The sequence below is a fragment of the Vanessa tameamea genome, chromosome 8 (genome assembly GCF_037043105.1).
Source record: "Vanessa tameamea isolate UH-Manoa-2023 chromosome 8, ilVanTame1 primary haplotype, whole genome shotgun sequence".
NCBI classification, from domain to species: domain Eukaryota; kingdom Metazoa; phylum Arthropoda; class Insecta; order Lepidoptera; family Nymphalidae; genus Vanessa; species Vanessa tameamea.
In genome coordinates this window covers 5,938,206-5,952,195 of record NC_087316.1, presented here as the reverse complement: position 1 = coordinate 5,952,195, position 13,990 = coordinate 5,938,206, and the positions used below count along the sequence as shown (strand labels likewise).

At 31.8% G+C, this 13,990-nt stretch overlaps 3 protein-coding genes across 6 annotated transcripts in view; 2 read left to right on the top strand and 1 right to left on the bottom strand.

Moving 5' to 3' along the window:
• LOC113400103 (G-protein coupled receptor 143-like) overlaps positions 1-13,990 on the top strand; it is a 316,948-nt gene that overhangs the window by 250,249 nt on the left and 52,709 nt on the right. The gene's annotated exons all lie outside the window — the stretch shown is intronic.
• Positions 286-3,472, top strand: LOC113400043 (protein claret segregational). Its single transcript, XM_026639409.2, has 2 exons — positions 286-410; positions 662-3,472. Exon 2 carries the CDS (start codon positions 662-664, stop codon positions 2,555-2,557), a length of 1,896 nt encoding a protein of 631 aa, XP_026495194.2. The 5' UTR covers positions 286-410; the 3' UTR covers positions 2,558-3,472.
• Positions 5,090-13,990, bottom strand: part of LOC113399897 (inositol-trisphosphate 3-kinase homolog) — a 72,375-nt gene continuing 63,474 nt past the window's right edge. For 3 of the 4 annotated variants that reach the window (XM_026639165.2, XM_026639168.2, XM_026639166.2), the window contains 2 exons: positions 6,442-6,603; positions 5,090-6,222 (listed from right to left, as the gene is read on the bottom strand). In XM_026639165.2, the coding sequence (XP_026494950.1) occupies positions 5,302-6,222; positions 6,442-6,603 (1,083 nt within the window). In that variant the 3' untranslated portion in view covers positions 5,090-5,301. Of the gene's footprint in view, positions 6,223-6,441; positions 6,604-6,724; positions 6,942-13,990 lie in introns of those variants that run through there. The other variant, XM_026639167.2, reaches the window with a different exon arrangement.

The window sequence follows — 13,990 nt, the reverse complement described above, 5'->3', positions numbered from 1 at the left end:
TAATAATACTCGTAATTTTGAATTATTGTATTTACAGTGTAGAAGTCGTACCGTAAATATTTCATACTTAAAATTTATTTCTTTTATAATAAGATCAGGTAGGAACTAACTTTAAAAAGGCTATAAATATAAGAATTTTCAGCAACACTACTGATAAAATATATATTAAAAGAAACGAAATTAAACATCATTTTTTGAAGAAATGTTATTAATGTTATGTTGATTTAATACATTAAATAGTTGAATATTAATAAACATCTATTTATTTTAATAATGGCAACACATTCACGAACAAGCGTAAATATTCGAATTTTAAATTATTGTGTCCGTTTGCTAATCTGACAAACGAAACAATTGTTCGTGTTTCAAGTGAATGTTATTTTAATGTAATATTTAAATAAATAAATAAGGTAAGTGTCAAGTGAAAGTTTTTTAAGTGTTTTCAATGATACTGTAAATTCTTTAAGTGATTATTTTTATTAAATGCTACAGTATTTTAGGTTTTTATTTTCGTTAACTTCAAATTAGTATCGTCATATTTTGTAGCTATGAAATGAAAATAAAAGACTCGTCATGAATAAAGAATTAATTGTAATAGGTAATACGTCGTAAGTACTTCTTCTATTTTAATGTACTTAGATTGTTTTGTTTTCTTTTTCAGATGTCTCGCATTCCGAAATTTCCTTCTACTGCTACAAAAGAGAATAAACCCACATTTATAAATGGTCGTAATACAACGCGAACATTAGGCATTGGGCTCAGTGACGCTGATAAAAAAAGCTTACTATTAAATCATACAAAACCAATGCGAAGTACAACATCCGCCACTGTAGCTGCGCCCCGGCTTAAAAGATCAGCTACAGCACCTTCCTCCGCTACGGTACCTAATAAAACAGCTAAAGTCGAAAAAAAGACGACTACTGTAGCACCTAGGATTGCTCCTTATGATTACAAAGCTAGATTCAATGACTTGGTGGAAAAACATAAAGCCATGAAAAGTGAATTGAATGATTTAAGGGACAAACATTTGGAAGTATCAGACGAATATGAAAAAGTTAAAGAAACAGTTGAAGGAAGTATTACTGAAAGAGATACATTGAAGGATAAATTATTAAACACTCTCAAAGACTTGAGACAGAAGTCTAGTGAATATGAAAGCCTAAAGCTGGATTATGAAATACAGAAACGAGAGAATGAGGAATTAAATAATAAAAGTAAACTTTTAGATGACGTAACTAAAAGCTTGAAGTTAAAAATAATGGAATTTGATAAACTTAAAACAGAATTTGATGATTTGACTCGACGTCATAAAAGTCTTAATGAAGAAACTGAGGCTTTAAGGGTTTTGACTGATCACCTTAAGAAAATATCTGTAGAATATGACAAATTGCAATTAGATTATAAGGATGCAGTTTCTACAATAACAAAAAATAAAACAGACTCTGAGGCTTTGCAAAATATTTTAGCTACTATGTATAGAGATCAAAGAGTTTTACGTAACACAGTGCAAGATTTAAAAGGTAATATTAGGGTCTACTGTAGAGTACGACCTCCACTTGAGTCGGAAGCATCCAAGCCTTTGTACAATCTTAATGTCCTTGATGCATGTTCTATAGAAGTTGAAAAGATTGAACTTCTGAATTCTGCAAGAAAAGGAAAATCACAACATTCTTTCTCATTTGATGGGATATTCACACCACACTCCTCTCAAGAGGATGTCTTTGCTGAAGTGTCTCCAATGGTACAATCTGCACTGGATGGTTATAATGTGTGTATTTTTGCATATGGTCAAACTGGCTCTGGAAAAACTTATACCATGGAAGGTGGTTGTGGAGTTGAACAGTATGGTATTATACCACGAGCAATAAATATGATATTCACATGTATGGAAGATCTTAAAAGAATGGGATGGGAATTGACAATTAAAGCATCCTTTTTAGAAATTTACAATGAAATAATTTATGATTTGTTAAACTCAAGTAAGGAACAAGAAAGTCATGACATAAAGATGGTTAACTCGAAAGGCACAGATTTGTATGTATCCAACTTGAAAGAAGAAGAAGTAAAGAGCTCTCATGATTTCATCAGATTGTTGATATTTGCTCAACGTAACAGACAAACTGCGGCTACATTGAACAACGAGAGGAGCTCCAGATCTCATTCAGTTGCACAAATTAAAATAGCAGCTATTAATGAAAAGCGTAAGGAAAAATTTACTAGTAATTTAAATTTGGTGGACTTAGCTGGATCTGAGAGTGGGAAAACCACTCAAAGAATGGATGAAACAAAACATATTAACAGATCACTTTCAGAACTTTCAAAGGTGATATTATCTCTACAGACTAATCAGTCCCATATCCCATACAGAAATTCTAAGCTTACACATTTATTAATGCCAAGCCTAGGTGGCAATTCAAAAACTCTTATGTTGGTTAATGTTAATCAATTTGATGAAAGTTTCAATGAGACTCTTAACTCCTTAAGATTTGCCACAAAAGTTAACAGCTGCCGAACTGTAAAAGCCAAGAAAAATATAACAATGGTTGACTCATTATAATTTTTACATTGACATTATTTTGCTTTAGAATGTAGTACACATGAGCACCTATAGTTATACCATCTACTGTGAATTGAATATTACCAGTATTCTGCTTTAACATACATATTTGTATTGAATACTATTAATAAGTGGTATAACTAAATGTGCTTTACTATTTTGTTTTATAGTTAATTTTTACATGTAGTACTTCCCACTGAATATTCCACCGATAAATGTTTTTTTACTGTTGTTCTATAGTATTTTGAAATATTGTGGGATTTTAGATAATCAAGAGCTCTTATAGTTTTAATTATTCAAATGACCTTAAATAGTTATTACGAAATAACAAGTTCTCATTATTTTTATACAAAAGTTTTAGAAGCATTTGTTTGGATTTGTTTAACTATAAATGTGGAATTAGATATATTATTAAATAAAATGAATAGTGTGAAAATTCATATATTTTCTAAAGAATGTGAATTGTAATTGAAATATTTTGAAGTATTGTGTTAACTGAACTAAAATAATGACATAAATTTACTTACTGTTTATATAAATACTATGGCAATAAAATAATATAAATTTACAAATTGTCATAATTTAAATTTGATCCTTTTAAGGCAGGTCTTGGAGTGCCATATACAGGAGAAGTTGTAACAATTGACTTGACTCACTTTAAATTCCTACTTAAAAAATGCCTACTTGACTTATTTAGGAAATTATTATTGTTATTTTTTTACAAATTGGCAGGTTGGATTTGACATTTTAAAGTTTAATTTATTGGGTAGATCAAAGAATATCATATCTGCTTTTATGAAATATCTATTAGGTACCTTTATAACTACTTTTCATTTATATCCTATTCAATTCAATTGAATTATATTTCTAAAAACACATTATCTTGAAGCAATCTGTTCAGTACGGTGTTATTTTTAATTTTTCTACTTATATGTACATGTAAGAATTTAAAAATTTAATCTGATAATGATGTAGTTTGTTAATTTAATTTGTAATTATAACAATTTTCAATGAATATACATTTTCTTTTTATTCTTTTTATTATTTATTCTACATCTAAAAAACTTTAAAATCATCTGGAAATACACCAATAATATCCTTATTCCATTAAAATTGGCTGATGTTGAGCATGTGTTACATTGTCGCTTTTTTATCCTATATTGCTTCCACCTCCTGTTCTTCGACGGTATTACACAGAAATCTTCATGCAAGTGCCAACGAAAAATATGGTTTTGATATAATTTACGCCATTTGAAGTGTAAGCACAACCCGCGCAAAGTCAATACATCCTTCCAAAAGTGATATATTCGATAAGTTCTTTAAATGTAGTACCTAAGTGTAGTATACACAGATTCTAATCAGCGTTGCAGAACTATCGATAGTTTGATTATGGATAGTTGACCTCGAAAACTTCAAGATATCAATAGTAATATCGATAGTATCGTATTGATCGATACTATCGATAGTTTTGGACTATCGATAGTTTTGCACTATCGATAGCCAGTGATTTTTTGATAGTATTGGTTTTTTAATGTAAGTAATGTATTCTAATCGCTACACTCAAGATTACTACAAAAAAGTTTCATTGTAATGCCACCGTCCTCCTAAAAGTTTTTTAATGTTATGAGTATTTATAATGTTTATTCATAAATCTCACAAAAAATATTGACAACATTTTTACATTCAAATTTTTCATTATTCCTTATTCCGCACAAAATGTCTTAATTCTAAAAAGCAAATATTGTGGTAAATTTAATTTCATTTATTTAAATATACACTATAGTTGGCCTACTAAATTACTTATCTTGAGAAAGTAATACTATCGGAAATTATTAGCTATCCATAGCACAAAACTATGGATACTATCGATAGTATTGACACGTGACAATTGACGATAGACTATCGATAGTATCGCTTACACCTTAACTATCGATAGTCTATCGATAGTCTATCGATATTGGACTATCGATATGAAACACTAATTCTAATAACATAATAATTAGTATTAGATTTATATTTTATATGCATATATAATATCTGTATTTATGTATCTGTCACCTCGAGTGACAAATGTCGGTGAAAGCGCGGGAAAACTCAAAAATGGTTCACTTTTGCATCATGCATATGGGGGTTAAAATTATCGCAAATAGTCACCCCTATCACCTCCTAACGGGAATACGTCGAATTACCAATAACCCTGTATATATATAACATAATACCTACTCAAAGTCATTAATATGATAAATAAAGATAATTAAGTATAATAAAAAAAATCTCAGGTTAATATGTCGACTGCTAATGCCCTCTTATGCTATTAGAGAAAACCATTGTTTTTTCACAAGTATTCTAGATGGCGCTGTTAACTTAAACCTTCAAATTTATCTGTTAATTTATAGATAAAATATATTTTTAATCTTATTATTTAGCATCATTATAGTGTGGCCACTTACTAAGATTATGGCTGAATAATTGTTAAAAATCCTAAGTTTTTCTGGTATTATGCCTTGAAAGGAAATTTTAAAAACAACAACATTTAAATCAAAAACGTATAATTAAATATTTTAGGACTAGATCAAATTAATAAATAATACATCGCATTCTCTTTCATATGAACAAACACAAACGTAGTTTTTCTGTACATCTCCAAGCTTCAGCTTTGGCGCTATGGGAATGGCACTGGGCACTAAGGCCAAGCAAATGGTGCAGTCAATGCAGGGCGAGTCCAACTTCCTCTCGCCGAATGTTCAACGTGACACATCCGGTTCTGTCATTGCTTCAGAAAGTCTCGCTGTTTCTATCGTATTTATTAGCCTATCTAATCCATATAAGAAACCTTCTTCATGATTGCCCTGTTGCCAGGGCTCCCTATGGGTAACTTTTATTTCATTTGGTACACGTCGAGTCTTGGCGAAATCGATAAGCCATGCGCCAACTCGCTCGTCGTCGTAAATAATAAAAATGCTGCTACCAACAATTTCATGAGTTCGAAAGAAGTCAGACTTTTCAAACAGACTTCTAATCTCACGAAGACGAGTAGCTATTGCGCGACGAGCTCGTTCATCGTTGCCAAAGAAACGAGCGACTGCAGCAGTTAGTTGCTTTGGTTCTTTTACTTTTTGGAGATCTGTGAGTGGTGGTTGGCCAGGGAGTTTCACGGCTTCAATACGAAATCCTTGTTCCGCGGACGATGAACATTGTTCACGGAATTGCATGTAACGTAACTTAGTGACTGCGCGTGCGACGTGTTCAGCTTCGGTGGGTGCATTAGGATCTAGGCGAACCATTTTCTCATATAGGTCTGATCTAGCACGGGCGTTACTGACTTCGTCTTCTAAGAATGTACGAGTGCCCATTTTGATATCCATTACATGAGGGTCGCGGAAACCATGGAGAAGATCTTGTAACTCAATAAAATGTTCGCCGCCATATTCTAGTTCTCTGTAGAAGCGAGGAATAGCAGAGCGCATATGTGGACATGCCGCTAGTGCTTCATAAGCGTCGCGCTCAGGGTTGTGTGCGGGGTGATCGCCAGCTGCCCTTCGCTTCCAAACCGTACCAGGACCAGCGGGTGCCAAGGAGCCTGGGTGTCCGGACAACTGGAACCATTCCGATGATCGCGACTTAAGCAGAGCATCAGATGCTGGCGCTGAAAGCTCTAATGCATTCTGTAACAAAGACAATAATTAATTAAAAACAAAATAAGAATAATATTTCATCTAAAGTAAAGGTTTAAATATTTTGAAATGTTCTCATTTTTATAACTAAAACAGTACTTAGTAATTTGATGTAATTCAGCAATAGTGTTTTATAATTAAAATAATTAAATGTATTTTTTGTCACATTATTTTTTGTTATAACATTAAATTTAAAAAAATATTACTTACAATAGCTAAGAATTTGAGCAAATCAGAAGGTTGTGACGAAGGGGTGGTTGGTGCAGGAGCGGCAGGAGTGGTCTCCACAGAAGACGTAGTGCGCTTCCAGCGCTTGAACAAAGCTCCTTCGTTCTTACTACGCCAACGATCCTCATCTTTACCAGCAGCAACCTGAGAATAATGGAAAACACAAATTGAAAACACCAATCGCACACAAACACATGTTATCACTATAAAATATCGTTCACTTCCATATAAGATAATAAAAACACCACACAATGCGATGACGTACCGCTAAGATTTTATTTGCGGCATAGAGTAGCCCGCCAGGGCCGAGCCGGCTCAGCACCGACTGGCGGGAAACACTGTTCATCTTGCTGGAAACGGTCATGATGTACGAGTGCGTGCGGAGGAAGTACTAACACGAATGAGCGATAGCGAGTAACGCGCGAGAAGCGATCAACGTGCGTGACTTAACGTCTATTGCTAGCTTGCGAGTAGTGCCAGCGGGAGGGTTATGCGTGCTTATATAGAGACCTCGGCTTTCTCGTGACGTCGGCGCCGCACCCGCGCCCTCACCGCTTTCCTTCCTCAGGCCGATACATTAAGTTTTCTTGACGCCGTTTTTCACTAAGCCTAAATTCAGTAAATGACTACATTTGTCGTTCGGTGATCAGTACAGCTACTTGTGCCCGGTTTGTTAATAGAGAGACTTATTATGAAATTTGATTGTTTCTGTTTAGCAAACGTGCCCATTAATAATAGCCGAAAGTGAAAGTATGTATAATTGTAAGATTAATCATTAAGACGATACATAGGTATTAATTTCATTTTAGTATTTATCGGTATAGAAATATAATCGTAAATATCAACGAAACATAATTTTCTCACGTAGGCTAAGAATTAATGTATTTTTTAGCCTACATGAGGAAATAATAATAAACACATCTTTCCAAAGCATAACAGGTATGTTTTTAAATATCATTAAGTATCGCCCAACAAAAATATAAAATAATTTCTATATAAAACTTATGAACGTGTGTATGTAACTGAACTCCTCGTAAGCGGATTTACTGATTTCGATCATTTTTTTGTGTGTATTTGATTGAGGCCCTGTAGGGTTTTGGAATAGCGTGGTGGGATATAATAAATTCTAATTTGCGAGCGGATGGTCGAGACGGACATCTATTTTTATATATGTGTTATGTGTTTCTCAATATATTTATTATACTTAAATCATAACATTATATCTATTTCTTCTATATAAATAAAGAAGTAGACAGTAGGAGCGAATTCATCCGTCAAGATACCTAGTTACTTTATATAATACTGAGAACTTTGATTTAGTCGTATTAATCAAGTAAATCATAAGCATAACGTGATTGTTATTTAAAAAAAACCTATAAGTATACATATATATATACACACAATTAAATTGATTTATTAAAATTACGTAATATTAATTGTGTTAACAAGTAATTATCACTTAACTCACTATTAATTGTTGATCATGAATAAGTACACGATTGATGTTTAGTTAAGTTTTAATTATTTACCGTCATGGATCATCACTTGAATAATTCGATTTTTTTTTTCATTTACACATGAACTATTATATAATGAACTATAATAATATTAGTTTATAAGATCCGTTATTACTATATTAAAAAAACAAACCTAACCTTCACATCGAGATTATGGTACTTCTAAATGATTATAGAGATAACATCGTTACTTTATATTTTTGTAATAGATTTACATTTTTTGTTAACTTGTTAATTTTTTTTTCGTAACAACCACAAATACTCAACTGTCAACAACAGCTATAATAATAAAGGATATGACGTTTTTCTTTCGACTTAAAATATTAGGATGCCTTCTGGTATTCATTACGTATTACGTATTAAAGTAATTGAAACGGAGCATGAACATGTGACGTAAGGCCGTGGCCTTAGAATATTATGACGTAAAGGGAAGATACAAGTTCGCTCGCATCCAAACATGACGCCCTAACTTCTGAGGCTCGACTTTAGCGTGTACGTATGACGTACCTCACTCACTTTTGGAGATAAGCGTGTATTGAAATAAGCACTGAATAGATTTTTCGGACCCATGACGTATTTCTGATTGTCATGCCGCTGCCTAAATCGTGACTGGTCTTTGAAATTATTCGTTTGAAGGCTGCACAATGCAACTACTTTATAAATGCTTATGGCTTGGACGGTTGTCTCTACTAATTCAAATAATTTTCTATTTTTTTTAATATTGACCATTATATATCACACCTTCACTTTGCTCAAATGTAAAAAAAATCTCTATTGTATTGAGGTCGTTGTAATGTATACTAAATAAGTATTGTAGTAAACATATTTAACAACGTGAATATTACATATATCTTAATATATGTATGAGAAAAATGATGTAACATATATAATGACATATATAACAATAGGCACGTGTTATATTTTATATGATATTACGTTAATGAGAACAAAATTAATGATAAGGTTATTAAAATAAACATAAATATATTAAAAGACAGCTATTTAAGAATTTTTGATATGTTTAAAACTGATTATCTTGACCATGTAGATCGTACTGAGCAAATGTTGATTCAAATGTATATTGTAGTCACGATAAATACAACAGAAGTAAGAATAATCGACGGTAGAGTAATTTTCATAAATCTTATAACCCTCTCAACAGATATTCTACCGCCACACAGTGATACTTAGTATTGTTGTGTTCTGGTATGAAGGGTGAGTGAGCCAGTGTAACAGGCACAAGGGGCATAACATCTTAGTTCCCAAGGTTCTTGATGCATTGACGTTCATATTGACAGGTTGGTTTATATTCTATGTAGGTTTATTAATTCCGCCATAACATAAACGGATTTTCGTTATTGTTTTATGATTAAATCCTTACTTCATATATGAGTAACACTAGCTTAAAATTAATTAATTTATTAATACATTCCTTGATTCTTGCTTTATAATATTAAAGGTAAAAAATCGTTAGTTTAAAGCTTTAGCAATCAATATTTTTAGTAAATTCTAAATATTTTTTAATTTGCCACTGTTAACTAAAAAAACCGGATGACGATTATATCTTCGACTAATTTATATGTGTACGCGTTATCTCTAACAATTACATTATCTATATTAACATAATAATAAGGCTATGTCTATAGTATTATAAAATAATGATTCTTCCGTGAATTTTGAAGAATCAGAAAAAACAAAGCGTGTCTCCTTATAATTTAAGTATGATTATAATTGAGCCAATGATATCATGCTCTGTAGACGTTAAGATCATTACGCAAAAATAGAGAACACCTACATGGACGGTCATCACGTGACATTAAGAATCATTATACTATTATTATGAGTATAATGATTCTTAAGTAGCTTGAGACAGGCATAACAGAAATTCTCGGCATAAATCGTAAAGAGAAAAGATATTTTAATGACTTCAATATTATATTGTCTTATTAAAGCGTTGAAATATTATTTACTATTGTAATATTAATTTTATTCTGAACTGAAACTGACTGTTATATAATTATATGTAAAAGTTATCGAAATAGTTCAACTCAAACCAATAAAATACACCGTACCTAAATAAATAAAAGTGAAACTGTTAGTAACCGCAACATCTACTTATGTAAAAGAAGGAACAATGAGTAAGTTGTTTACTTGATACACCGTCCCCTGTTGAACAGCTTAGTCAGGTCAGGGTCACCACAAGAAAGTTACATAGTTGCAGAATGCATATATTGCCTTTGCGCAGTACATTATGCACAGACAGCGCGTGGATTTAATGCACCTCTGAAGGCCAAAATTGCATATCGATTTCGCTGCACTATATAAATTCACGACCATACATTTGATATGCTTATCGAGTTTTATCGGCTAGTAGGTCAAATAAAACATGAATAACATATCCTTGAAAAGTATATAAGTTTAATCGTAATAAAACAAACAAAAAGCGATTACTCTTAATATAAACATAAATTTCCCTTTACGATAAATTAAGCTATTACAAACGCACGCGACAGTAAAAATATATACACACCTTTTTATACTATTACTATCTGAACCTGCAGCTTTACCCGCGCGTAACTTATAAAACACAAACTATCAACCCCGTTTTACCCCCTTAGGGGTAGAGTTTCGTAAATCTACACCCTATAAGGAACCTACCTGCCAAATTTCAAGTTTGTAGGTGTTATAGTTTCTGAGATTTCGTGATTAATCAGTGACTGGTATTTCGCTTTAGATTATACGTTCACAACCTCAAGTGCATATTTCAAGCGTTCGTCAGACGATGATCTAAACTAGAATAAAATGAATGCACGATGCCCTCCTGTTTGAAAGGATTGGGGAACAAAAGATGCGCGAATGCATTGTCATAATGCACCCGTACTTTTCCGATGTTTATAATACAGCGGTGGTCGTGTCGGTATGTTCAAATCAAATATGTTTAGCACCAGCTAATAGATTATGCCAGTTTGCTCTCGCAACATACATGAGATGTGATAATATATTAAATCTCAAAATGTCACAAACATCCAAAAGGCGCCAGTGATATTCAATTATTTTTGTGCTAATTTTATTAAGAATTAAATAATTAAGATTTTGTGTGCTACGAGATATGATACCAATCTACTTATCTAACTATATATAATATGACGTAGGCATTATTAATGTACATATTTTTACCGGTCACTGCTCATGGTCACTTGTGTATTTATGTCATTAATATTGTAAGGTTAAAATAATAGCTAATGACTCTTTGAATATAGAATACGTACACGATATATTAAACGTGAGAAAATAAACCGTACCAATACGTTCAAGTTGTCTTGTTTTAAATCAATTATTTAATTAGTAAATCCGAAACAGGTATTTATGAATTATAATTTTAATATATACATGTATATAGTTGTTGTCAATCGCTGATTATATGACGACAGCAGATTCATTATTATTTCCTGCTAATTTATGTGTGATTGATAAGAGTTATTTACACTGGCAACATTTTAATGAAACCCGTTAATAGTTTTTACACAAGCTTTTTGGATATTATATATCAATAGAAAAAGGTGAAACATTATTCCCCTATGTTTGTAAACCGATTTTACTTGGTAGCTATTGACTTTAGTGTAAACAATAAAAATAGATATGACTTTTTTTTACAATAAAAAATACCGATTGTATTACGTCCCAAACTAAAAAATCCAAGTCAGTTCATAAATGAAGAAGTTATGAGGTAAAAAACTTTAAAAAAAATACTGCCAAATTTATTACCTTTTTGTTTTTTGATGACAGTTAAAAATTCACAGTAACAAAAATAATATAAATTCAAATATTGTTTTTTCTTCGAACGTACAATAATCATTAAGGTCGAAATTTGACCACTGAACGAACACCATTTACGAACCAGTTATAATTAAATACTCTTAAATAATTAGAACAAGATCTCAGCTTTCATGAAAAGGGGGTCGCGGACTAGCAATGTGATTCTTTCTTAATAAACCGACATCGTTAGTATACTCTTTGAAATTACATATATTATGTATAATATTGATTTAATAGATAAACCCACGTCATCATAATATTTGTAACCGCATCGTACCAAATACTCTTTATGGCGAGAAGGCGTCGCGACGCTGTGTCACCATCTCTATCTATGTCAAAATATGTGAACTTATTTTCAGACAGGCAGGCAGGCGATATTTTTAAAACCTAGACTAAATATTACTATGGATTATAAAGTATACCATGAAGGATTTATGACCAGCTACGTATATATATGTTTAAGCTGACCATTACACTATATGATGTTCGAAATTAAAAATTTACGATATAATTAATAAATATAACTGTACAATCGCATTCATAAGCTAATTTTGTTAGCAAATAATAAGTCTCGATTACGTCAGATCGATTGTTTTGACGAAAACCTCTTACAAATAATATATTTACTTACTAAGAGGCTGATATTGAATGGGATTGTTGTAGATGTCGAAATATGACGCAGGACAATCTGGATACGCAGGTGGTCCCTGTTGACACAGCTGTACAATCATTCCCAACAACCATATTAATAAACATTTATAAACGTTTTAGTCTTTTGCTGTGACTCATTTTGTAATAACACAGTGAATAATGTTCAAATATTAACTTTGAACTACATTACTTAAAACGAAAATAAAACCTTTAACCTAGAATTAATATGATCTAACTGTTTATTATTTCTATAATTAATAATGATTTATTACTTGTAAACAATCTTTTTAATGCATTATGTATCAATAAACAATGGAACATAGAACTTTGCTATAGATTTTCTAATAGATAATATTTTTAGAGATGTGCCAATTGTAACTTTGGCTGACTAGCCGACTAACCAATTAGTTGGTTGAAGTCGGCTGACTAACAGGCCTCTTGATTTTTGCTATGCACAAGTCAGAGCGGTGTTATTGTGTAAAAAATAAACTGTTATTGTTCATTAAAGTAAAAGAGCTTATGATAATTCAAATAAAGCTTAAGAACTTAAGATAATTAAAATTTCATCCTGTCAAAAATAAAGTCTCTCGTATGGATATTTTTAACCAATTGGTTAAATATTCATGAAAAGTGTAACCAGTGATAAATGATAATTTATCTAAAATTTACTTAATTGTAATAATGCTAATAAAATAATGCAATTGCTCCTATGTACATTTTATCAAGAGATATTTATAATAAAAGTAACCAGTTATTCGGCACCCTTTGCCAAAAAGTCGCCGACTAGTCGCCGACTACAAATGTGAATGTTAATAGGATATACCAAAAAGATTAACAAAAAATCGAAAAAATTGGATAATAACAATAATGGTCGCAATGAGGCATTATGTAAATTTAACAAATTTAAAGCAACAACAGAAGGACGAAAAGTTTAAACAATGGGCATATAGCCGGTAGGAAGCGAGCGTGCGAGAATGCACGAAAACGAAATAAATTGTAAATATATTAGGTATTTTGTTTTGAAATGAGAATACTCTTGAGTGTATGGTCTGACTAAACCTCGTTTAATAATAACTAGTTTTTGCCCGCGGCTTCGACTGCGTGTGACAAATAAACAATAGTAACATCGTTATTACATTAGTATTTTAATGTACTTATCATTATCCTGCTTCTGCGAGCAAAGTCAAATAGGGAGCTGTATTTTTCATTGCTGAATGAAGTCCTCCAACGTATAAGGAAAATTATTAGAGGTTTATACCACGACGTCGTTACCCTCGTGTGATCGGATATAAAACTGTTTGATTTTCTTATATATCTTTTAAGTTTCCTCACGACATTTTCCTTCGTCGACGCTCGCGAACGATTAATAATTAATTAACTACTAGGCATATGTGTATTTTAAAGTTAGAGGGCTCGAGGTTAGGCTGCACTTATGAAATTTTATATGTGAATATTTTAAAATTATACGAAATACATTCGGGCTGAGTTACTGCTATATTTGGCATGCTATTTTACCACATCCTTAAAAGATAATAAAATGAACTTAA